This window comes from Watersipora subatra, chromosome 3, assembly GCF_963576615.1.
Source record: "Watersipora subatra chromosome 3, tzWatSuba1.1, whole genome shotgun sequence".
NCBI classification, from domain to species: domain Eukaryota; kingdom Metazoa; phylum Bryozoa; class Gymnolaemata; order Cheilostomatida; family Watersiporidae; genus Watersipora; species Watersipora subatra.
The window spans coordinates 20,469,970-20,496,546 of record NC_088710.1 but is presented as its reverse complement, the minus strand read 5'-3'; the positions used below and the strand labels follow the sequence as shown (position 1 = coordinate 20,496,546).

At 36.5% G+C, this 26,577-nt stretch overlaps 1 protein-coding gene across 1 annotated transcript; it reads left to right on the top strand.

The window, feature by feature from the left end:
• The first annotated feature begins 1,780 nt into the window (after positions 1-1,780).
• Positions 1,781-24,566, top strand: LOC137391198 (mitotic spindle assembly checkpoint protein MAD1-like). Its single transcript, XM_068077589.1, has 15 exons — positions 1,781-1,872; positions 4,555-4,749; positions 7,942-8,093; positions 10,226-10,408; positions 11,793-11,917; positions 12,751-12,957; positions 13,504-13,618; positions 14,781-14,818; positions 16,597-16,683; positions 16,936-17,080; positions 19,302-19,496; positions 20,805-20,981; positions 21,132-21,360; positions 23,504-23,694; positions 24,069-24,566. Exons 2-15 carry the CDS (start codon positions 4,596-4,598, stop codon positions 24,231-24,233), a joined length of 2,163 nt encoding a protein of 720 aa, XP_067933690.1. The 5' UTR covers positions 1,781-1,872; positions 4,555-4,595; the 3' UTR covers positions 24,234-24,566.
• Positions 24,567-26,577: the final 2,011 nt, after the last annotated feature.

Here is a 26,577-nt window from a genome sequence, read left to right as displayed (position 1 = left end):
AGTTTTACACTAGCAAAGATGCCAAAAGCTAAGCAATCAGCTCATGGGAAGGTTCTTCAGATTATAAGAGTTTCCTACCGAGTTCACCAAGACACCAGGCAATGAGCTGTATTGTAAACTCTGCAGCTGTGTGGTAAAGTCTTCTGAACGATTTTTTGTGGAAAGCCATTAGAAAACTGCCAAGCATAAGAAACAAGTGGAGCAGCCAAACCACTCAACGCAAAAGTTCCTACCAGCAGCAGTTTTAGATTCTTCTGAAAAAGTAACGCGTGCTTTCTTGTTCGCGAATATACCCTTGCACAAGCTACACAATAAAGCTCTGCGTAAGTTATTTGAAAACATTGGTCCCAGTCTCCCTTCAGCAACAACGAGTAGAAATATAGTCGGTGAACTAGCTAGTGCAGATGCAGAGAAACAGAAAGAATGTTTATGTGGAAAAGGGATATTCATGGTAGTTTACAAAATTGACATCAGGAAAGCAGTATTTTAATATCCTTGTGGGTCTTTTAAATCAACCACAGGTTACGTTTATGTTCGACTGCCAGTTTCTTCAATGCTCAGCAAATGGTCAATTGATATGCTGTGCTGTGGATAAGGCTCTTCGATCCCTAGGCATTGACAGGAAGGATTTTTGCTTGCTCTTGTCGGATGCAGCCTGATACATGCAGGCAGCAGGCAAAACACTCAAGCAACTGTATCCACGCCTCTTTCGTGTCACTTGTATTGCACACCTGCTGCATAATTGGGCTATTAAAGTCTGAACCCAGTTCTTTGCTGTTGACGAACTCATTGCATGAGTTAAAAGTGCTACTGTGAAAAATAAAACAAGAAAAGCTCTTTTGGCGGAAATTGGTAGTCCCCTGAGTCCATTGTTACGAGATGGGCGAGTTGGTTGGATGCAGCACACTATTATGCAGAAAAATTGTCACAAGTAGTCACCATCATGGCGAGCTTTGATGGCAGTGGGTTTATAGTTGAGAGAGCCAAAGTAAGTGCTCAGCAACTTAAGTTAGCTCAACAGCTGTTGGAGATACAGTTCCAATATGCACGACTAGCTAATCTAGTCACAAAATTGGAGAGCTCAGAATACACTGTCACTCAACCTTACCAAGATGTAAAAGCCTTTGAATTTTTGTGACAATAAATGTAAGATAGGAGAATATATTGCCAAGTGGCTGCAAGAAAATGACGTTGTCAGCATAAAGTCTATGTCCAGGGAAGGTATATCTCCGTTACTATACAGCCTGTTACAAAACTATTAACCCACATCAGCATCTGGATAGAAGAGCTTTTCTATGCTAGGAAAGCTTTTGGCCAAAGACAGAAATTTCAAACCAGAAAACATTTCTAATTACTTGACAGTATATTACAATGCATCCAATATGTAGCTACACGTATTAATGTTATGTTTTTAAACTACGCCTAGACAGCTTGATTTGTTAATTAGTTAAAAAATGTGTATTTTAAATTTAAAGTCAATAAAGTCAATTCTCCAAAACAATAAAGAAAATCTTTTTGATTTTGAGGTCAATAAAAAGTTTGACATAGTTGTTACGCTATTGACCGATGTTTTTAGGGGCATCTGTATCGTAATTTGACGTCCACTCATAAAACGAATACTCTATCGGCTACAATTGTGAAGATATAAATAATAGTTCTGGATTGTAAAACTGCAGGCACACAGAAAAAACGAAGGTAACCATATTTTTTAGGGTAATTTGAGAGACGGTGAACGTCACAGTCTATGCCTCTATAGCTATTAGGCTTTAACGTCGGTGGCAGCGATTTGAAAACAAACGTCTGTAGTTTCAGAAGCATTAGGCGAGCGATTATTCATCTAGTTATACAACCGCGCAACCAGGAAACGTGGATGTAAGCAGGTTTTAATTTAGTTCGGCATTTAGTTTAATTTAGGCTACGCAAAACTCAGGTATAACATTTGAATTTTACTATTTTAAACAAAGAAAAGCTCACTGCGATAATAGGAATCTCCTATCAAAAATTGTCCGAAAGCCGCAATTTAAACTAACAATCATATTTGACACTGCCTATATTTATAACCATTAGTCGGTACAACTGTGAATATGCAAACCATGCTGATATTAAATTTAATAAAGTAGTATGAGCACCTCCAGAGCTAATAAGAACTGCTTCTTCAAGGAGGAATAGTTGGCGACGCTGTAACTGTTGTCGTTCTAGTGTTGAATCGGAGGAATTTTATCATACGAATGTCGGATTGCAGAGTACTCCTAACATCTTATTTTATTGTGATTACGTTGAAGGGTCAGAATGCATAGTTATTCTTGTCTTTAGTTAGGATTGTTGTGTTTTACTAGCATGCGATTTGTGTTGACACTAAATTAAAGTACTAGAGATATTAATTAAGCAACGAAGGAGTTCTCCTTTTTGGTTATATATTATCTATAAAAATAAGATTTAAGCTTGCAACATTTCTTGAATAGTATGCATAAGGTTATGCAAATATCTGAGGATCAATAGACAAATGTGAAAAAGTTGCCGTATTAAAGGTTGACTTGCAACAAAGTTCACATTACAGTTATTTGATATCAACAGATTCACCATGTCTTACTCTGCTGTGTTGAAGGTGCAAAATATGTGAAAATGTGATTACAAGCTCTTAAAAGCTTAAAAACTAATAGTTAATCGCAGCCATCACGAAAACTCTGTAGATTGGAACCCATTTCCAAAACAGCTCAAATGGGACGTAGTTGAACAATATGGCTTCTGTTTACACTTTCATGCAACCTCATTTGTTGAAACCTCATTCGTCCTTATGGGTCTATTTCATCGTCATTGTAAAGCTGTCATTTGAACACTTATATCTCAAAACCTACCGTAAAAATTTATTTAATTTTTTAACCTTAGCTCGAAGGACTGCATGTCATTTTCTGATGAACATAAAGAGCCTGTTGGTCACCTGCGATAATCGAAAAATGCTGCAAAAACTGTTCGCGCGATTTGGCTGAAAGTTAAGGTCACATGATCAGATTACGACTAGATGGTTAGACCAGGCTGAAACGATACTGTGAAGTAGCGAGCATTTATATTTGATACGGCCTTTTCGGTAGAACCCGAAGTATTTGTCATAAACTAGTGTTACGAGACGTTTTATATCAATTGAGCCTTTTATTGGCCTTTAATTTCATGTGATGACATCATGTGTCAAAACAATTACCAAACTGTTGGAGTGCATCAGCCAAATAAAGAGATTCCAAACTACGGCAATTTCGTGATGACTGCGATTAACTGTTCGTTTTGGAGCTTTTAAGAGCTTGTAATCACATTTCCACATATTTTGCACCTACAACACAGCAGAGTAAGACATGGTGAACCTTTTGATACCAAATACCTGTAATGTGAATTTTGTTGCAAGTCAACCTCTAAGGACTTTATACATAGCTTTATACATACATGCACTTTATACATACATGTAGCTTGTTGTGTCTAAAACCTTTTAGGTTATTTTTGCTGCAAATTCCACACGCAGCAGCAATCATGTGGCTTCAATCTCATACCTGCTGGACATTTCCCTTTTCTTACTGAATAGTGATAGATCTTATCTGCACGATTACCTATTAATACACAGAAACCGGAGATGGTCAACTTGGCTCCTAATGTGATTTTAAATGTTATTAGCTTATAGATCCGGTTTTCCTGTCGCAAAAAATCTCCGAATCTTAGTTGTGAGTTTTTGATATTTTATTGAACGATACTCATAGAGAAAAGGTAAAGTGACAGATTTTTATTGCCATCTAAAGTGTTGAAAGAAAAACAAAAGAGAAATGTATAGCGAGCTGTGAACAATTCGATCAAGAGTGTTACAAATAATTATCAATTTTGCAATTTAATGAACTCGATGGGTGTACAAATATCTCAAAGGTGATCAGAGATATCCAGCATGTTTTCTTAAAAAACAGAATAACACTCAACTTTTATTGGTAAAGAATACTGTAATTATATTCACCTTGTGCATACAATACTTCATGCATATAATTGTATCAAATACTGTTAAGTTACTTTTCAAAGTCATTAAGATATTTATATAAAAGTACTAAAAAAGAGTTTTTGCTGCTTTCAGCAGCTAATCCTGAGATTTCTCTTGCACTGCTTTGGAGCTCTTTCGAAACTATTGCTTTATGGCACCATTGGCTATACCATCAACACTGGCAAACTGCTCTTATCCTGTATACAATGTTTATAAATTTTGTTATGTAAGCATGCTTACATAAATTATACATTTTTCTATACGGTTTTGAGTAATGGTTATTATCTGAATGCAGGCACTCAATGGCTTGATGGAATGAAATCATTCAAGTTGTTTCCTTTCTCTAAGGACTTATCATACATTTCTTAATTGGTATGTTAGTCAATTGTTTTAAATTAATGCATTTGCAAAGGTTAGCTAAAAGTTCATTCTTAAAATTCTATTTCCTATGTTAGAAAACCGCTGAAGATGAGAAGTCACAACCTTTAGTTTTTTCAACCAAACCTTACAGCATTTTATTAGCTGATGAAATTTGTTTTCAATTGTAGGGTTTATATAGGTTTGTTATATTCTATTGAAATAACATATCATGGACCCCGATGATAACACAGCTATCATTGATATGAAGTCCAACTTTGAGAAGTTTATGTCAGGTGATCGACGGAAACGATCCAAGTTAGGCACACCTGATGGGAGCTTCCTCGAGACTTCACAAACCTCTACCAATCTTTCCCACAGTCGAGGTAAGTTTTAGAAATCACAGTTGTTAGTAACAATTTTTCAGTGGGCTTATTCACCAGTAGTAGCTACAGCTCAATAACCATGGTTTGCCTAGAGCAGGGATGGCCAAATGATTTTTGCAATGATCCGCTATAGCCAAATCTGACAAATTAAAGATCCACAACGAGTGCAGGATGTGCCTTTTTTTTTTACCAAATAAAAGCTTGCAATTGTGTATATCTTAAAACAATGCATGAAATACAATTTAAAAAAAAAATAATTTGACTAAAAATCGGTGTGTGAATGTGCTGTAATAAGTATGTCTGATATCAGTGAGAAAAATGATGAGTAGGCTTTGACTACTCAGTACTATCAAAACACAGTTTCCTGCTACTTATAGCAACTCTTACAAGTTCATGAAGAAGAGCATTTGTAAATCGTGTTCTATGATTGTTTTTCACAAAATTAATTGCTGGAAACAATGATTCACATAGGTAAGTTGAGGCATTAATTGCTGGAAACAATGATTCACAAAGGTAAGTTGAGGCATTAATTGCTGGAAACAATGATTCACATAGGTAGGTTGAGGCATTAATTGCTGGAAACAATGATTCACATAGGTAGGTTGAGGCATTAATTGCTGGAAACAATGATTCACATAGGTAGGTTGAGGCATTAATTGCTGGAAACAATGATTCACATAGGTAAGTTGAGGCATTAATTGCTGGAAACAATGATTCACATAGGTAAGTTGAGGCATTAATTGCTGGAAACAATGATTCACAAAGGTAAGTTGAGGCATTAATTGCTGGAAACAATGATTCACATAGGTAGGTTGAGGCATTAATTGCTGGAAACAATGATTCACAAAGGTAAGTTGAGGCATTAATTGCTGGAAACAATGATTCACATAGGTAGGTTGAGGCATTAATTGCTGGAAACAATGATTCACATAGGTAAGTTGAGGCATTAATTGCTGGAAACAATGATTCACATAGGTAAGTTGAGGCATTAATTGCTGGAAACAATGATTCACATAGGTAAGTTGAGGCATTAATTGCTGGAAACAATGATTCACATAGGTAGGTTGAGGCATTAATTGCTGGAAACAATGATTCACATAGGTAAGTTGAGGCATTAATTGCTGGAAACAATGATTCACATAGGTAAGTTGAGGCATTAATTGCTGGAAACAATGATTCACATAGGTACGTTAAGGCATTAATTGCTGGAAACAATGATTCACATAGGTAAGTTGAGGCATTAATTGCTGGAAACAATGATTCACATAGGTAAGTTGAGGCATTAATTGCTGGAAACAATGATTCACATAGGTAAGTTGAGGCATTAATTGCTGGAAACAATGATTCACATAGGTAAGTTGAAGCAAAGCAAGAAAGTAGTCTTCTAGCTAGACTAGTAGCTATTAGGTACTTTTCCAAGTTTACAGGTGATGACCAAATAAATGACCAGAAAAATTTACAAAAAATGTTTTTTAAACCAAATGTAACAATAAATATCTCAAAAGTTTTTTGACAGGCAACTTGTAAGGTCCACTAACAAGGCTAGAAAGATCCGGATCTAGATCCACTATTTGGCTATAGCTGGCCTAGAGTGATAAGAGATACATGTATGTTACTTTTGTTTTTCAAGTTGCATAAAAGATAGTTGGAAAACAATCTATCATACTGTTCTTGCCATTGTGTGGAAGTCAGATGTCAAGTTTAGTTTCATAGAGCAAATGGTAGGCCGAGGGGGTGAATCCAATGCTGCTTGACGTCTTTGTTCTTTAAAAATTGTAAACTTATATATCATACTTCTTTTGAGAAAACAGAACATAAAAAAATGAGGGGCAAAACTATTTGTACTTATAAAGAAAGAAACAGTGTTGATAGTCTATGTAAAAGATTGATATATTGCCAGACTGTGAATCAGGGCTTATAGCCAAAGTTTATCATGGGTTCACCTGTATCTCTTGTACATGATCAGCTAACAATTTAATGTGTCAGTCTTGGGCTCAAGTTTGCAGTTCAGAGGCTGATTAATTGCTAACTGTTATAGAAGGATCTAAACCAATAAGGTCTCTTTATACATAAAGGAACTAAGCTAGGTTTATTTTGACTAGTTGCAAGATCAAGAGAGTTTTCCTGTCTGTCAGTAATGATTGACCAATCATCATGCTTGAATAATGAGAATATGCATTTCAACTAAGCCAATCTATTTTCTCACATGTATTTTTGCTAAAATACAGTAGAACATCTAATTATGAAAATAATTCGTTCCAGAAACCGTTTTGTTATTGGAAAATTTCAAGAAGTAAAAACCGATTTTACCATATACATGTAAATGTCCTAATCTCTTCCAAGGCTACGCAAAACTAAGCTATAACATTTGAATACATTATATAAGTACATGTATATAATGGTAAAAAGTAAAAACCTGTAACAAATACATATTTTAATTATATTCCTACATAATAAATGAAAAAGTACACATCGAAAAAAAAGATAAATAAAAACTATGAATGTTATGTTTGTTTGCCTGTTTACCTTTGCCGTGGGACGTCTAGGCGAGGCTAAAAACGACCGCGTGATGCTGGGAGAGGACGGTTAGAACAGGTGGGTGTTGTATTTTTGTCTTGGTTTTGTTTTTCAGAATAAATGTTTTTTAAATGTAAGCAGAAAAATTTATTTACTCCGCAAAAAAAAAATTGCCATGGCCAAAACACAACTTGAAGTGCCAGAAATGATAGTTGTGCTACTCTGTGTGAGACATAGGATAACTCCAAATTAAGCAATGAACGGAAACGAGCACTTGTCGTTTGCTGTCTTTTGATAGTGAAGTCTTTTGCTGAGTGATACGCATCATACGGGGCGTTGTAAGTCATACACGCGGGCAGCAAATAGGCCAAGGGACGAATCTAACAAACAGACCAAAGTACGAAAGGCCATTTTGCCTTTCGTATCTAAAAATATTTTTTCATAAGTCGAAGTAAAGCAAAATTTCTACCAAAAGAAGTTTCATAACTTGCAAATTTTTTATGTGGAGTCTTTCGTAAGTAGAGGTTCCACCATATTATAATTATTTGCACTGATTTTGAAACTAGCTCTCACAATATAATCGAAACCAAACAATTGACGATCTCTAAGCATACAAAAAGATGGCTAAAAAGAATGGTTTCTTGCCATCAAATGCTGTCTACATGTTCTATACAGATCCTGATATCCTCAAGACTAGAACAGACTTGATTTACTGCAAGAGTCGGATCGGCATGCTCGAGTCTCAGCTAGTAACTCGAGAGACTGAGGCAAAAGAACGAGCCCTGCTTCATGAGCGGGAGATAGCAGAGTTAAAGCAGGCGCACGATGTGAGTCTTATTCGATAACCTGACATGCAGGTCTTGTTGATGAGATGATGTTGACTGCAGATAGGAGGCTGTTTGTCAGTATATTTGGTTATATAAAATATTTGCATTTAAATATTTAAAGTACCACGACTGGCTCTGAACCGTGTCTGATGCTCAATTGGATGCTCAATTACTATATCAAGTTTGACCTACCTTGTATTGCCGCTCTCAGTCCCAGAGGCAATACAAGGTAGAATTGGTCAGAATTTCACTCAATGCTTTGATTAATCTATATTAATTAATTCCACTTCGCTATCGTGTATGTATGTCTGTTAGTCCATGTAAAGTCTATGCATTTTGCACATTTGTTGCCCGATTTTATTCGAACTTCACCTGTACATATATGGTCTGTGTTTTTCGCCAGAATATTAAAAATATTTGGTTTTAAAACGCTATCTGGTTCGTAAGAACCAGCCTCTTAAACACCTTCCAAGGTAGCATCTGCGACTTTAATTTATAAACAAAGTCCTATATATATATATTGTCTGTACCGATATGGTTTATCAATGCTCGTAATGAGCTATAACTGTAGGCCATCAGCTGTTATTTATGCCTATTCTTTAGAACTGGTGACAGAAAAATGCAGCCCAGTTTTCAGTTGACAATAAACCTATTGTATTGTAACTTATTGTTTTTATATGCATTGTATCTGGGCTGACCTGAATATAACAGTGTTTTTCACCTTATATTACAACTAATGAGTATGAATGTACAATTGCAAAATATTTCTATCGTCAAATTTCCATCGTCTGCATGACTATTGAAGTTACAAAAATATTTGCTATATTAAGATTTGTATGTAAAAGTGGTATGTGGGTAGTAAAACAGTTTGAAAAAGAAACAATTGTTTGAGAGTTAATTACCATTTCCTATAGAGGCTGTCGTAAGCAGTCAGGTTGTGTTGGGTAGGCAACTCCCAAAATAGCATCAATGCAGTAAGGTTATATAGGAAATTATATGGTGAGGGGCAGTCAAGTAGAACTTGCAGTCATGATCAGCAGTATTAGCATTACTGCAAATTTTCAAGTTTGCCAGCATTCTTTTCTAAAGTATACAATATGTGATTTTTAGACCAGTTTAATTATGTATCATTTGATGTCTAACTGATAATTAATGACCAGCTAGAACTTGTTATTTGCAAACATTCAGTATCTCATTGTGATTTCTCTGATTTATCCTCAAATATTCATTAACTAATAATAACTTTAACATATCATAGCTGTGTTATACATTTTTAAATAGCATCTAATGGAGCAATTTATAAATATTTGTTTATTTTATCAAATTTTTGAAGTAGGTGGGACATACAAACTAATTTTAACCTTATGTAATCAATGATACGGTAATAGCTGGCTTATCATTCAGCCCGTGTGCACACAAGCATTCAACAAGTGAAAATCAAACATATATTTTTATCATTGCTGCTGTGCTATATATGAGACACTACACGAATAGTGACGTAGTATCACCATGCTGTTCATTATGTACAAAGTTGTGGTAGGAGATAGTTGGCTGTTGGTCGTAAAGATGATGCCCATCGATATTATTGTGGAAGCTTTGTTCTAATTTCTGCGACAACTAACTTACTATTCTCTGCCAATAGTGACTCGCCACATTTATCCCTATAGCAACATTTCTCAAGTTTATAACAAATTAAAAAAAATTTTTAGTCCAACTTATATAGATATTATTAAAACAAAAGAACAAAAGTTTTAATTTTAGCTGCACTTGAAATATGAACACTTTCAAGCATTCACTCTGTAGACAAATATGAACTATCGCTTGGTTGAAACTATATCATCACTCTGAGAAGCCAGGAGAGGCAAATCATTTAGGTTTGGGTACAAATCAAGATATAGAACATCGTTACCTCTTAAAGTATCCAAAATGCTCATGTTACACTTCCCTAATGTACATGTAACTTTAAGCTTATCGTAGAAGCTATTGGCATGCGTGGTAATTGAAGATTGTATGATTTGGAGATGCTGTCATATCGGTCATTGAAAGATTGAATTCTAATATAACGGCTTGCAGCTCACATGTTGTTTGTGTTGCACATTGGTATAACCTACATAATATTTAGTTCTTGACAGAGGGAGTTGCGTGGCTATTCCATTCTTAAAACATCTCACGAGCGAGTCCTACATCGTCAGGAGATGTGTGAGGAAGAATTGAGTGAACAAAAACAAATCCTCGAGCAGACAAAAGCTGTCTATGATGAAAAAATCAGACAACTCCAAAAGTCCAACCTCGAGCAGGAAATTTTGTATACTGAGGTTAGTTGATAATCTCTTGGCTTGTGCCTTGTGGCAATATCAGTTTTAGGCGAGAGATAACTGCTGCCAATAAAATTTAAATTGCTGTCGCTCAAAGGTTTATGCTTGAACCAATGTTCTTCTTCCAGCTGGGGCAAAGGGGAGACCACCCTTCCATTTTTTACCCCAAATCTGGTTAACCCTTTCACGACTGGATGCACATCGTGTTATAAAGAGGACTCAATTTTTAATTTAGCAACACAATTTCTACTTTGACATTGAAAAAATGTGCAATGAAATGTCAAGAAATTTTTCTACAAGCTGATATATTTTGTTAGCAGTTAACATACGCAATTCATTCCAAGCTCAGTTTAGATAGCGGCCTTGGATGATCAAAGAGTATCACATTTTGTTGGGATTAACATTGGGGACACGAGAAGATAATCCCAAATTTGCACCCTAGCTTAGAACTTTCTTCACCTAGATCACGATTCTGAGTCGGTACCCTAGTATCTGGAAGTCTCTGTAATGAAAATTTACCATAACTCACATTCATTCTTTGTTATAGTATCTAATATCTCTCTAACAATAATCAACATAATTAACTACCCAAGTGCAGCACTGTCAGGAAACAGATGGGACGTGGATGCGTACTTCACCCATATCAACATGTCGGTTGTATGATGGCAATTTTAAGTCTGTCAACCTTCCCAGTCTCGCTTAACCTACTTGAACCTTATCGGCGGCTAACTGAGCAGATAAATTGGCGAATGTTTTGCACCAGTTGTTTTACTTACAAACCTGCCGTGTTTCGAGAAAATCTAATCTCTGCATTTTGGAAATTACTCCATACCTCGATACAAATGTTTGCATAAATTTGACATTGCGCATCGGAGAATTCTTAGTCGTAGGTTTCACTGTCTATGAATATCGATATGCTTTGCTGCTAGTGGTCTGTTTTAACACTGTGTGCCGAGTTTGTTGAGTGCTGGGAGACTGAAATATATGAAAAATTTAATAGTTAAAAATATTGCTATCTATTTATTAATATATTTTAAAATGTTTGCAATGTTCAACATTTATTTTAATTTAGCGAATGCAATGCAACTCAGTCAACAGTTGTGTCGGAAGGTTCTCGGTTATTTAATTGGGACTAGTACTAGTCACCTAACATTGACCTAATATCATTGAACTAAAACCAATCACTATGCGTTTCTGTACCTCTAATCGATTGATAAAGTGATTGATGAGTGCAGAGGTATAAAACGATGTATAGTAGAGCTCAATTTTGATTTAAATTTGTTCTTGTTTTTATAGCGTGTTCTGTGTTTTTAGTTATCTACATAAAACACGAGTAATATTTGTATTATATGCCATCTACACTGTATATTGTTGTATGTGATAGCAACTTGAAGAGCAGAAGGGCAAATGTCGGGAGTTGAGAAACAATCTGCACGGTGTGCAGTCAGATCTCTCGGTAAAGTCAAGTGAACTCTCTCAGGCTAAAGAGCAGCTCTTTGACTTGAAGCGGTAAGGAGATACTGAGCTATATTATTGTTATAAATAAAGATGGGATTAGCGTTACATGGTAAAGGTAATGCCTGTCAATATGGGTGTAGATGACAGGAATATTTCTGATCGATAATTATTAAGTTTCCATGCAGCAATAGTGTAGCGATAGCAGGGTGTGGCAGTGGATCGACAAGCAGATAATGTTTCTATAGGGTGCTATTATAGTAGAGTGACGGTTGCGCGACGCCTTGTGTTAAGTTCATATCTTTAGGAGGTGAACTACTAAACAAACTGGATTATCAGGAAAAACTGCTAGTTTTAATAAAATTATTGTTGGCTAGCAATTTTGACAGCTTTACATACAAATTTAAATTTGTCGGCTTTTTAGTATCTAAGATTCTTTAAGCGTCATGTTAATCAGGTAGTCAAGCGTCATGTTAGTCGGGTAGTCAAGAAAAGTTTTGATTTCGGAGTCCATACAGTCTTCTATTCCGCCATTTTCAATCTCAAGTAAAAACAGACAGGTTAGAGCTGTTTAATAACAAAAATATCTGCTTTTAAAGCATCAAGCAAGACCTATACGCACGACAAGTTCAACGCCGTTGATTGCTAAGATCATTTCCATGGCACAAAGATACCACATTGCACGGGTGTGTCACTTCCAAACAGCGACGTTGAACCACGGCTGAATGTTTCCATGACGATATTGCAGCACCACATGAAATGTGTCGCTATGCTATCTGTAGCTACACTGTGTGAAAACTTGGTAATAGAAATACATGGCTAATTTAGAGACTAGTATATAGAAGTTATAGAGAGATTTGGCTGACAGGCATTCATGTGCTCTGCAGGAAGTTGGCTGACTCTGAAACGATGGCTCAGAAAAACTGGAAGGTTCGGTGTGAAGCCTCAGAGCAGCGAGTGCGTGAGCTTGAGAGGGAGAAAGAGGGATATAATGATGACCTGCTCATTATGTCAGCAAGGAAGGCTGACCTCGCCAGACTGACCGATTTATCTGAGGAGAACAAGAAGCTTAAGCAAAAAGTGTCATTCTACAAGTAGGTGGAGCTTTATTGTTCAAGTAGGTGGAGCTTTATTGTTGAAGTAGGCGGAGCTTTATTCTACAAGTAGGTGGAGCTTTATTGTTGAAAAAGGTGGAGCTTTATTGTTGAAGTAGGCGGAGCTTTATTCTACAAGTAGGTGGCGCTTTATTGTTCAAGTAGGCGGAGCTTTATTCTACAAGTAGGTGTAGCTTTATTGTTCAAGTAGGCGGAGCTTTATTCTACAAGTAGGTGTAGCTTTATTGCTTTTTAAGTACGCGTAGCCTTAATCTTCCAGTAGATGAAGCTCATTCTCTGAATAGGTAGATTCTCACTTTCAATGTAGATGGAACCTCATCAGGTCTAGTGGCTATTGGGTTCCTGACTTTGCTTGAACCTACAATAGAGGCTGGGACCTTCTGCATTATTCCAAGCATACCTTCTTAGCTGCTCATACTACCACTTGCATGTTTTATGAGAATACTTCTATGCGTATAGAAATATGTCTATGGTCTGTCTGCTGATAGGCAACAGTCTTGCAACTGATATATGTACCATTTACAGGATTACAAGTGACAATATAGAAATTCTTAAGGAACAGGTTGCAACTCTTGAAAGGAAGTTGAACAACCACGAGAATCTTCAAGAAGAGGTGGCACGACTCCAAGTTGAAAATGAGGTATTTAGCTTTTGTTCCAGAATGCAACATGACTTTCTGCTCTTCAGCTGACCTAAATAATATTGTACAGGCTCTCGTTAGGCTCTCCGGATTTTTTAATTTTCTTGTCTCAGCGTCTCACAGGACTCACCATTTCAAGTACTATTGTTAGTAATTCTAAAGCATAGTTTTTGGATGCAGGTCTTAACCCTTTTTCCAGGCATAGCAACATTATTGTCGTTTTGCGATACTGACGACAATGGGTGAAGCAACTATTATGTCGCCACACGAACGTATTTTTTATAAATATATTTCTGGTTGGCTTATTGCCTTTTTTTGTTTGATTTTTTACCTATAACAAACTAAAATAGATTGGTCTCTGTTAGCAACAAAAAATAAGTCGTTTTGAGAAGAAAAAAACGATCATTTTTGCAATACTAAATGAACGAAAAATCCGAAATAAAAACATAAATTTAAATAAAATTGGGAATTTCGTTTGTAGCTTGTTTCTGCTTTTGTTTCTGCTTTTCGAATGCTTTCCCAGAGTGCAATAACTTTCTTTTACTGTCATGGCGTCCTCCAAAGGCTACAGGCAAAGGCAAGGCTATAAAAAAACAAGAAGAAGCACATGGTGTCATGACTGCGGTGTAGGCCTCTGCAAGGGCAAATGCTTCCAAAAGTACCATAGTTAGAGAAACAGTTATATGAAGAATTGACTTGAAACATGTTTATTTGTATTTACCTGTATCATAAACACATAATACACGTTTACAATATCATAAATAAGATGGTATCAAGGATTTTTTTTAATCGATATGTGAAAAGTTAATTAGCTCAGGGGGTTTCAAATAGCCCAAAAAACTCGCCTGCGAAAGGGTTAAACATAGCTGTCACCAAGTGTTTTTGTCGATGATATAAAAGCATGATATTGCAAAAATGTAGAAATTTTGCTATTGTGGTATTTATAGGTCAGTTGAATATAGACAACATCAGACACTTATAGACTTATAGACTTAAAATTAATTAACTTATTAACTAAATTGAAATGAAATTGTTTGTCTGGTCACAAATTTGTGGCATTTGCTGTTGTGCTATAAGCATAGGTAAGTGTCATTGTATATACACTAGTTCTTGTACTTTATACTAGCAGTTTAACACTAACCAGTAACTTTGCTCATTGTAGAATTATTGCCAAAAGGTAAAAGAGCTAGAAGTTCAAAGGTTAGTATCACCAGATATCTACATCTAAAATCCTTTTGCTTTAACACTTGTGTCAGAGTTATGAACTCACATTTGTTAAATCTTGATTGAGAAGACTTTATTCCTACAACTTACATGTGGATTAGCAGAAAAACAAAAGTAAAATAAAACCCTAGTAATTACATAACGATGTTCTAGTCCAAGGGTTTGAGACTCTGTGATCTCTGTGACCCATGAGCTGCTACAAGCACTGTCAAACACTCAGCACCTACAGTAGCTGCTGGTACAATTCTTCATCATAATTCATAGATGAGTCACTCAAATTTTTAGCTGATCATGGGCAAAGACCTTTATAACACCGTGTGATTTGTCATCTTTAACTGGTTCAAGCAACTATAATATTACATTGTTAACGCTGAAGCTTAGATTAGTCAAGACCTATTATTCAAATTTTGATAAAATATGCCAAATATTTCATTTTACCAGCCAAAATATGCCAGCTTCTAAGGCCCAGCGCTTCGACTAGCTGCAGTGCTACTGCGCATGTAGGCCTCATCATACCTTAATATTTAGGAATTGAGCTTTTATTTCTTTTTTAGTTAATCAATATTGTAAATATATCTTAACTTTTGCTTAATGTTATATTTCTATTAATTGATGAAATGCAGCGCACACTTACGGAAAGTTGAATGGCAAAAAAATAAATATAAATATCAAGTCTTATTAATTATCTTATCCCATTTATGGTCTTATAAATATTCAGCATTTTTTGTTATGTATTAACGCTTTGTCTTTTTCTGGTGGCCGGTTTAAAATATCTGGGATATCTTGTAGTTGCAAAGGTTAATAATTGTACAAGTTTGTATCAGTAAATATAGTTAAAATATTTGTGTAGTTGTTAATTTGAGCTGATCCACAGAAATGAGCTCCTGTACTCTTAACTGGGTCTCTGACTTACCACGTGTGTCTCTAGCTTACCACGTGGGTCTCTAACTTACCACGTGTGTTTCTAACTTACCACGTGGGTCTCTACCTTGCCACGTGTGTTTCTAACTTACCGCATGGGTCTCTAACTTACCGACTGAGTCTCTAACTTACCACGTGGGTCTCTACCTTACCACGTGTGTTTCTAACTTACCACGTGGGTCTCTAACTTACCACGTGGGTCTCTACCTTACCACGTGGGTCTCTACCTTACCACGTGGGTCTCTACCTTGCCACGTGTGTTTCTAACTTACCGCATGGGTCTCTAACTTACCACGTGGGTCTCTAACTTACCACGTGGGTCTCTAACTTACCACGTGGGTCTCTAACTTACCACGTGGGTCTCTAACTTACCACGTGTGTTTCTAACTTACCACGTGGGTCTCTAACTTACCACGTGTGTTTCTAACTTACCACGTGGGTCTCTAGCTTACCACATGGGTCTCTAACTTACCACGTGGGTCTCTAGCTTACCACGTGTGTTTCTAACTTACCACGTGGGTCTCTACCTTGCCACGTGTGTTTTTAACTTACCGCATGGGTCTCTAACTTACCGACTGAGTCTCTAACTTACCACGTGGGTCTCTACCTTACCACGTGTGTTTCTAACTTACCACGTGGGTCTCTAACTTACCATGTGGGTCTCTACCTTACCACGTGGGTTTCTAACTTACCACGTGTGTCTCTAACTTACCACGTGTGAGGTTTGGTGCCCCTATGTGCTAGTAATTGCTATCACCAGTAGGTGTTATTTGTGTCAGATAGAATCATTGAGCTGCTCTCTCTCCAACAGTCTTCATCTTCTGTATGTCTAGAATTCCTGAGGATACAGTTGTGCGTTTGAGGGAAGCTCAGGAAAAAGAAGCTGTCATGTTGGAGAATATTGGAAAGCTGAAGTCTTCGTAAGTATCTAATGATGTTAACTCAAGTTTCTCTGAATATTTATTAACTAAAATACATTCTTTTTAATAAATAAATAAAAAAGTCTTTAAATATTGTGGAATACTACACTTTACTTGTCATTTTTGATAGTAAATTTGTTTAGTTTGTTTGTTGCTAGTCATGTATTTGACATGTTTCAAAATTGTAAGTTGTTAAAATTTAGGTTTTAAAAAAGGAAATTATTTTCATAACCTGTTCTTCACTTTTTTCAGCAATCGTCTGCTAGAGTTGAAGGTGAAGGAACTGCAAGGCTCTAGTGAAAGCTTACAGGCAAAGGTTTCAGGGGCAGGAGGTAGGAATGAGTTACTGCAGGATGAGCTGGAGAGGCTGAAGCGACAAGTCACTCTACTGTCACAGGTACGCGGTTGGTTGTCATGTGCCATCTCATCGGAATCTTCTAGAAGGGGTTGTAATTACCACTGGTTGTAACGGGCTGGGAGTCATGGGATATTGTTATCATTTCATTGATCTTTATATGCTTTTTGCTTGCATGATCTGAGACCATGTTTTATAATATGTTGGGCGCCGTTACCCTGAGTCTGTCGGCTTTCACGTCTTTATTACAATGATAGCTCATTGTAATTGTCAGATCTAAAGCTATCTTTCTATTTATCTTTGTCAAAATCTACCCTTGTATTTTATTATCAGTTTACCTTTTGCCATATTATTTATAGTATACACATTTATTATAATCTAGCTCTAAGATATGTCACAAATGATCTATTTTTGTTGCATAAAAGAACATTCCAACTAAATGCAAATCTACATCATTTTCCAGCATATCTTATTTTCAGCATTTCTTATTCTAGCGACTGATCTTTCCAAATTTTTGCATCTCACTACCTATGTTAAATGTTTATTATACGTAAATTATAGATTTCAAGTTCTTTCATGGTTTGTTTCCTCATTTTTCACAGGACAGTTACAGGTTTTCAACCCATTTCAGCTTACATGGTATAAACAGATTTCATACAAACTACCAATTACTTTGAAAATGTCGTTGCTAGATGCTTTAATTATCTTTCACCTAATATCAGTTCTCTTAGCAAAGAAAGGTATTTTAAACCATAACTGTCACGAACAGCTTTCATTGTTTTTTGTTAGGTAAATCAGACACGCTGATTCCGATTTTGTACTCAAAATAAAGATTGATCCACTAACATTCAAAGTCATGAAGGCTTTTTTACAACGATTCAATATTGGTCTCGAAAACAACACAATCAACACAACAAGTTTCGCCCATAAATATGTAACGTATGCTAGCTTTTTAGGAATGGAAGTTGGAGATGTTTAGTCGATTTAGAATGATAGAGATGGGTGTCTTAAAACCCATTATTATCTAAATTCAGTCTTTAAAATAATCTCAGTCTTCTATTAAAGGTAGATAAACTATTTAAAATTACTCGTAGCTTGTAACAGGATGTTTAATAGGCTGACACCGAGAAAAATGAGCTCAAAAAAGCGCGATTTTATCACAAGCTAGCGGGATTATCGCGCTTATTTGAGCTTATTTTTCTTGACGAGCAGCCTATTGAACATCCTGTAACAAGCTACGAGCAATGTTAAATAGCTTATCTACCATTCATAAAATACTCAGATTATTTTGAAGGCTGAATTTCGATAATAATGGCTTTTAAGACACCCATCTCTATTATTCTAAATCGACTAAACATCTCCAACTTCCATTCCTAAAAAGCTAGCATGCATCACATGTTTAAGGGCGGAGCTTGTTGTGTCGATTGTGTTGTTTTCGAGACCGATATTGAAGCGTTGTAAAAAAGCCTTCATGACTTTGAAAGTTAGTGGATCAATCTTTATTTTGAGTACAAAATCGGAATTAGCGTGTCTGATTTACCTAGAAAAAACGATGAAAGCTGTACGTGACAGTTAAGATTTAAATTTTATTGGCTGTTCCCCTTTTTGTTTGTTTTATTATTGTTGCATTGCATAATTTGAAACGCATTTCTATTTAAAATGAAATTACTGCTAATAAAGTTATATAGTTATATATACATATATATAGAGTTATATATACATATATATAGAGTTATATATACATATATATAGAGTTATATATACATATATATAGAGTTATATATACATATATATAGAGTTATATATACATATATATAGAGTTATATATACATATATATAGAGTTATATATACATATATATAGAGTTATATATACATATATATAGAGTTATATATACATATATATAGAGTTATATATACATATATATAGAGTTATATATACATATATATAGAGTTATATATACATATATAGAGAGTTATATATACATATATATAGAGTTATATATACATATATAGAGAGTTATATATACATATATATAGAGTTATATATACATATCTGTTGAGTTGTCAAGCATCACTGATTATCACTAGCTGGTATAAAAATATGACTTCATTCTTACTGTTTCTGTCATGATTGACTGAAAAAAAGAATATTCAGGAGAGTGGCAAACAGTTTAGCTTTTGTTATTGATGTTATTATTGATATTAATCTAAATCGGTCAGAGTGTACTAAGTTATGGTTGATTTGTTTAACTTGGTAAGCAGGAAAGAGACGGCTATAAAAAGATAGTGCAGTCGTACGATGTTGATGTGACGAGGGAGGTCGTGCCATCGGAGAGAGACAAATCATTTCAGCTGCAGAGAATGGTCGAGCGAGCGGGTGAAGCCAACAAGCAACTAGAGGAAGAAGTGCGAGCTAAGACTCAGGAGTGCTGTGACCTCAAGCTGAAACTTGAGCAAGTAATCTTTTGCCTTTGATTCCTTCTTCTTCGTTTCAGCCCTGCATTAGCCTCTGAAACAAGTAAAAGTAACTTTGTTTTTAGATACGCGGTGATTACGAAAAAATGATGATTTGTTGTTATAGCTATTTGAAGAGAAAACATTGAGTTGTAATATCAACAGTACCGCTCTGGTCAGTTAGCCTCTGAAGGATTAACATTGACATTAACGTTAACATTGACATTAACGTTAACATTGACATTAACGTTAACATTGACATTAATGTTAACATTGACATTAACGTTAACATTGACATTAATGTTAACATTGACATTAACGTTAACATTGACATTAATGTTAACATTGACATTAACGTTAACATTGACATTAACGCTAACATTGACATTAACGCTAACATTGTCATTAATGTTAACATTGACATTAATGTTAACATTGACATTAACGTTAACATTGACATTAACGTTAACATTGACATTAACGTTAACATTGACATTAACGTTAACATTGACATTAACGCTAACATTGACATTAATGTTAACATTGACATTAATGTTAACATTGACACTCACACTCATTGCATTCTGTTATCTTTTCATGTATCGAAGGAGACTCCATATTTTAACCACGGCTCCATTTATAATAAACTTGTTTGTATCGTGAAACTAGTTAAAATGTACATTAAAACTGATCAAAGGCTTAGGCACTCACCTCTTTGTCAAATACATGTGTAAACTATATTTTCGTTAGTTTAGAGCAGTGGTTTTTAATGTAGGCTCGATCGAACCCCCATCGGTTCATTGAGTCAGTCTCAGTGGGTCAGTGGAGGTCTCGTAAAGCCAGCGGCAGAAGTCACACTGATTTACACAGTCAAGTCTTTATGAAAAGATATGTAGTTTGTTGTGAGTTAATAAATAGTATTGATTTTGTTCTTTGAACACATTTCATCTTGCACACAAAGCAAACATATACATGTCTTAATTTCTTAAATATAAAATAATCATATTTTATTTTTTTAATAAAGAAGGGTTTGGCTGAAATTTTGGGTTTGGTTTGAAACTGGTTTAGTATGTCCTACAAGGTTAAGAACCACGGGCTTAGAGGACCTGTAGCGAGTCAATTAGTTGAGTTGATTACAAGAAGTAACGAGTGGCCCTCTCAGCAAACTCTTACTGATCCCATGAACTGGAGGCTTCATATACCGCCTTATGGATGATCTGTGTTGTTCCCATTTGTGAGGTGCACCACCGATCGCTGACTGCTTCCATGACTGCTCTGAGTGTCTATGAATTTAGTCTGATTAATTCTTAGCTCAAGTCCAGCTTCGCTGCTGCCTCTCAGTCTACCAAGGAGAGCTCGGCAGCAGAAGTTGATCGATGCCAGCTACTTGAGTTGAGAGAGAAAGTGGAGAAGTTAGAGAGACAGTGTGAAAAAGTTATACAAGAACGAGACATCTTGGAGGCTAGAATAGAGCAAAGGGACATGCAGGTACGAGCTTTTCTCCTGTCTACGTTACTTGCCTTTTCCTCAAGGCTGTTGACTCATTGTTATTCTCGCAGCATGTTTGGTCAATCAGCTTATGTGATGCCACACGGACAGTAAGTTCATAGCCTGTGATTTTACTGTCTCACGTGACAGGGAGAATATGACCCAACAAAGACCAAGGTGCTGCATCTGACGAGAAACCCAGTTTCTAAGGCACAGCAGAATCGAGCTGAAGAAGTGCGGCTGCTGCAAGAGGACAATAAGAGACTGCGTGAGCGAATCAGAGTGCTTGAACAGAATTTAGCAGAAGCCCATGATGTGACTGCTCAGGTTGAGGCGAATCTAAAGGCTCCCTCTGCCCAGGAGAATCAACAGCTCAAAGGTGATTGTTTACTTTTCAGCCTTACAGATCTCAGTGGTGCTGCACTATGATCATCTTTCTATCCAACTATATAACCCTCACACAACCAGCCCTCTAAAATTTCATGCTTTTGTTTTTAATACTGTAAACTAAAACAATAGCTCATATTTTTGAGCATGCCAGATGGTTTTTTCAGTTAGCAATGTTTGATGATTAGAACTATACCATGCGACTTGGATACCTTTCAATAGTTTGTCATTCACCTAGTTTCTATAGAGTGATAGCGTAGCGATACATCCCCATGTGGTGTCGGAATGTCATCCTAGAAACAGTCGGCTCTATCATTATCTCTCATGATTCAGTGTTGCTGTTTGGAAGTGAAACACCCGTGTGATGTGCCATCTTTGTGCCATGGAAACGGCTTTGGAAACCAATAGGGTCACACTTCGGTTATTTTCATTATTTTCCCACGACCAAACACGAGCGAAGCGATTGTTTGGGAGCTTTATGATAAATGAATATGCGCACACAACTCCCGAAAAATTATCCGTCAACGGCCGTCACCAAACTCTTGTACCGAAATCCCATCAAAAAATTTAACCATTTTTGTGTAGAGTCATTTAAGCATAATAATGATACAAAACACATATAAACATATATAAATATGTTACCAAGTCTTTGAAAAGTTGATGCAATATCCTAAAACTAACCCATCTGATCGGATTATACATAAATATACAGATAAATTTGGCCTAAAGCCGCAATAAAATCTTGACAAGCCTTTTTTAATCAAAATTAAGACCGGCCAATGAAACGCTGATAAGGCCGTGCGACAGAGAGTAGAACCATTAAGTCGTGTGCATTTCACGAGAAAAACGTGCACATTTTATCAGTCTATGGCATTGTCCAATTGTCAAAGGTTTCTGTAATTAACGTAGAAGTACTGAAAAGTAATCATTTCTTTTTTGCCGATTCTTCTGGACTCTGACATTTTGGACACTTATAATGAGTACTTTGGTATTCCAACTGATGTCCAAAGCAGTGAAAGTAAAGAAAATGACGATGATATTTTTCTAACGATTCTTATAAGATTGTTACAATATTTAATTGTAAGAATAACTGTTTGATTTTATAAGATTATTATACATGTAAGATTTAGTTATAAGAATAATAATCATTTGAATTTATAAGATCGAAGTATATAATGACCGATGATGTGCAATATGTTACTGGTATTATTTTTCTAAAGATTTTGTTGATGATACTGTGGCTGTGCCCAATGTCGCGGTACTGCCAAGCCGTTTTTATTATCCGCAAAATTAAGTAATAGGCCTACATTTTCTTATAGATACACATCTATTTTTATGACAACCAGCTAAAATCTGTTTAGATTTGTAAATTCAACATAATTTCTTAGATATAAATACTGAAATCTAGATAGATATCACAACTCCTTGATATTGGTTGCTATGACCAATGATATACAGCCTCCCCAACCTGTGTATATTACACAGCAGCTTGCCATTTTACTTCTAATATTGCATTTCTCCTATTGCAGGGAGAGATATAAACATAACATTTCCTTTCATTATTGCTGTTTGTTGTACATAATAACACCCAGTACATTACAGCTACCATTGCAGTTCTCCTATTACACTGCAGTGCCATTTGACTGCTAATATTGCATTTCTCAACCGGCAGTACCCTTTCTTTTTTCCATTATCTCTTTGATCATGGGCTGTATGACAGGGGAATTTCTAGTTGATATCATTTCATTTGGCAGTGATTCAGCTTGAGCAAAATAAAAATTAACACGTACTTCCTACTACAAGGAACGGTCTCTGCCACGCAGTGAATACATGAGCAGCAGGGTAGTTTGTTGTATTATAGATTGATGTAGTAGTGATAGAAGCTACTGATTAACTAGTATTACGTGCATAACAAATAATGCCATAGTAAGTAGCCTTGACATAAGGCATCACACAACCATCGTTCTACTATAGCATCCTATGGAAACATGATCTGCTTGTTCGCCTAGTGTAGCACTTCAGCACTGGTGCACCCAGGTGTCACTACACTATCTCTCTATGGGAACTTACTAATTGTAAATACGCAGACACATAACTTTTAAGTCAATGTTAATGCCCTTCCCTTATTAATGCAGAGTTGAAGGGGCGTTTGGCGAGCAGCGAAAAGCGCTATGAAAAGCTGATGGAGATGTGCCGAGTCACAAGCCTCGAGTTTCGTCAAATTGTCTACCAGCTGACTGGCTATCGGTTAGATGTGCCAAAGAGTAAGCAGTACAAGCTCATGCACATGTACTCCAACTCGCCTGATGACTTCCTCCTCTTCCAGGTCCTGGTTTCTTTACCATTCATATATCGGTGTTTGGCGCATTACTAGGGTTTCGTTTTAAGTGTTTTCAGTTTTGTCCGAAGAACTTGCTGTAACCAAAAAATGTTAGCCCGAAAGTAAAGGACCAAATCTTAACCATTTGCGATCATTTAGTTTCCAATATACATTGTATGTTGTTGTAAATTTTGGTGGTGTTGGAGACACTTGAGCGTACTTCTCTCTGTCTTGCTTAACTATGACACTCACTGGCACTTGTTATGTGTTGCCAATCCAATAACTTTGTGTTTGTGTTCCATCGCTTGACACGCAATGCTAGAATGTTGCCCACCTGTGACACCTGTTACACACGCTTGATAGCTGGTAGATATTTGCAGGAGTCAGAAGATGGAGAACTGCAGTTACTGGAGACAGCTTATGCATCAACACTAGTAGACCTTGCCGAAGAACATTTACATAATCAAAATTCTATACCAGTATTTCTTAGTACACTCACAATTGACCTCTACAAACAGTCATCTCTATTAACCTCCACAATGTAGACGAAGAGTTCATTCGGGCTTTACATTTTTCACTCTATATTTTTCACTTCAGTATTTTTATTAACAAATACCTTATTAAACTTGTTTTCTCCTGAAGAAGAAACCGTTTAGTTGTAAATAGACTTGCACATCATATATGTTATGCCAGGACTATTAGTAACCGGTGCAATCATTTCTTTATTTAAATAGTTCCATTTAAACATACAACTGCGTCAGCATCAGTTAAGTAGGACTGAGATACTTATTTTGGAGGAAGTATTTGTCACATATGTATGTATGTAGTCACTGTCAAATACATGCAATGGCTGTATGCCAGGTAATACCCATCTTTATGCTCGCATGTTATAATAATAAACAACTTGGCTTACAAACTTAGACAAGGATATTGGCTTGAAGTATTTCAGTGATTACACGTCTCCATTGCGGTTCTAGGAGAACTCCCTCCAAAAAATTACTCCCTGGGCAATTGCCGCCTCCGGCAATTGCTTCTGTAGGACAACTACCCCACTCTTAAATAACGCGTTTAAAAAGTATTTCTTTTGCTTGAAATTACAGCCCATCTTTATTGTTCTGTTCAATGAGCAATAATAATTCATAACAAAAAGAAAATTGACAAGCCTTTTATTGCCAATTGGAGAGCAGGAGATATTGAGTGTGTTGATGGTTCTAAGGCTAGCAAGACCTCTTTTATTGTTAAATCATAAACGATCACAATTGGTTAGATCAGCTTCTGCAAATTAGCTCTTAAAATCTTTTCTTCAATTTGTGATACTCTTTCTAAAAAGGTTAGGAAACTATACCCAGTATGCATCCACAAGCATCGAGCTCTTGGGAGTAACCTGCGTCAAGCTGTGTGGATCAGTTGGTTTTGATAGAATGTTATGAGCAGCCTATATAGGTCAGCTGATTTCACTAGAATCTTAGACAAACTGCAAGGGTCAGTTGGTTTTATGTTATGCAGCCCTTAGGAGTAGCCTATGTAGGTCAATAGATGTTACTAAAAACTTAATAGTGTGGCGGCGGATGATAGCCGGGCCAAGGAGGGCTATTTTAACCGGCCGACTGTACTAAGAGGACGACCCGGTCTCTTCGAGCTGCTAGAGACTCGGATATGCTCTGCCAGACCAAGGCAAGGTGGGACCAAGCCGGCCCGAAAGTACAGCTGGCTGATGGCTGGTAAGGTTAGCCAGGCCAACCACCGAGCTGGCAAGAGCAAGATCAATCTGCTTACGAGGTGACAGATGAAATAACCGACCTGTTACCGAACCGGCAGATGAAAGACCGACCTACCACCGAGTCAGCCTTCCCGGCAAAGGGACGGAGCCTGCTAACATTTATTATTTAAATGGAGCCCGTGAAGCAGTGGTTGGCAGAGCAAAGGAAAGACTTATTTCATGCAGTTGTCTCTTGAGCATACACATTCACAGGAAATATTTATATATTTGCGAAAATATATTGCCTTACATACTCAAAGTGGTGTAGTTGTTTGTGAAGCAGTAAAGGGTTGCAGCAGATCCTTTATAATAGTCTATGTAGGGTAACAGATGTTAATAAAAATTTAGGCGTGGTCTACGTAGGTCAATTGATGTTACTAGAACTTGGGGAATACCTTATGCAGGTCAATTGATGTTACTAAAACCTCAGGAATAGCATATGTAGGTAAATTGATGTTGCAAGAACCTTAGGAGGAGGCTATGTAGATCAATTGATGTTTCTTGAACCCTAGAAGTAGCCAATGTAGGTCAATTGAGGTTACTAGAACCTTAGGAGTAGCCTATGTAGGTCAATTGATGTTTCTTGAACCCTAGAAGTGGCCAATGTAGGCCAATTGATGTTACTAAAACCTTAGGAGTAGCCTATGTAGGTCAATTGATGTTAATAGAACCTTATGAGTAACATATGTAGGTCAATTAATGTTACTAAAACCTTATGAGTAGACTATGTAGGTAAGTAGGCTTCATTAACTTCAACTAGGTAACCTAGGGTTTTGGTATCAATGGCATAAAAACCTTAATTGTCGGCTGATTATCTCATTTTGTTATATGAATTATCTACTCTTTATTTATTTGTACAGAAGTGTACTGTTATCAGGACGCTGTCATAGCGTAATAATATGGTGTTTGACTCACCAAACAACAGGCTGAGAATGTAATACCATTGGTGGTGTCAGGAAGGTGGTGTGCCATTAAGGTCCTTGAGCTGATCACTGATTTCTCATGTGGCAGTTTCTGTACTGCTGCCTTTTCCCAGATGTATTAATACTGCCTTTGCTCTCATGCAGAGAGAGCTCTCACGAGAGAAACACTACTAATGCAAGGGCTAACCAAACTTGTATGTCCTGACT

Bases quoted from the DNA above. Each gene is read 5' to 3' on its own strand.
- LOC137391198 (XM_068077589.1), top strand. From the start codon at position 4,596: ATGGACCCCGATGATAACACAGCTATCATTGATATGAAGTCCAACTTT. The intron at 12,958-13,503 runs GTAGGTGGAGCT...TACCATTTACAG, and splicing joins CAAAAAGTGTCATTCTACAA to GATTACAAGTGACAATATAG. The intron at 23,695-24,068 runs GTCCTGGTTTCT...AGATATTTGCAG, and splicing joins ATGACTTCCTCCTCTTCCAG to GAGTCAGAAGATGGAGAACT.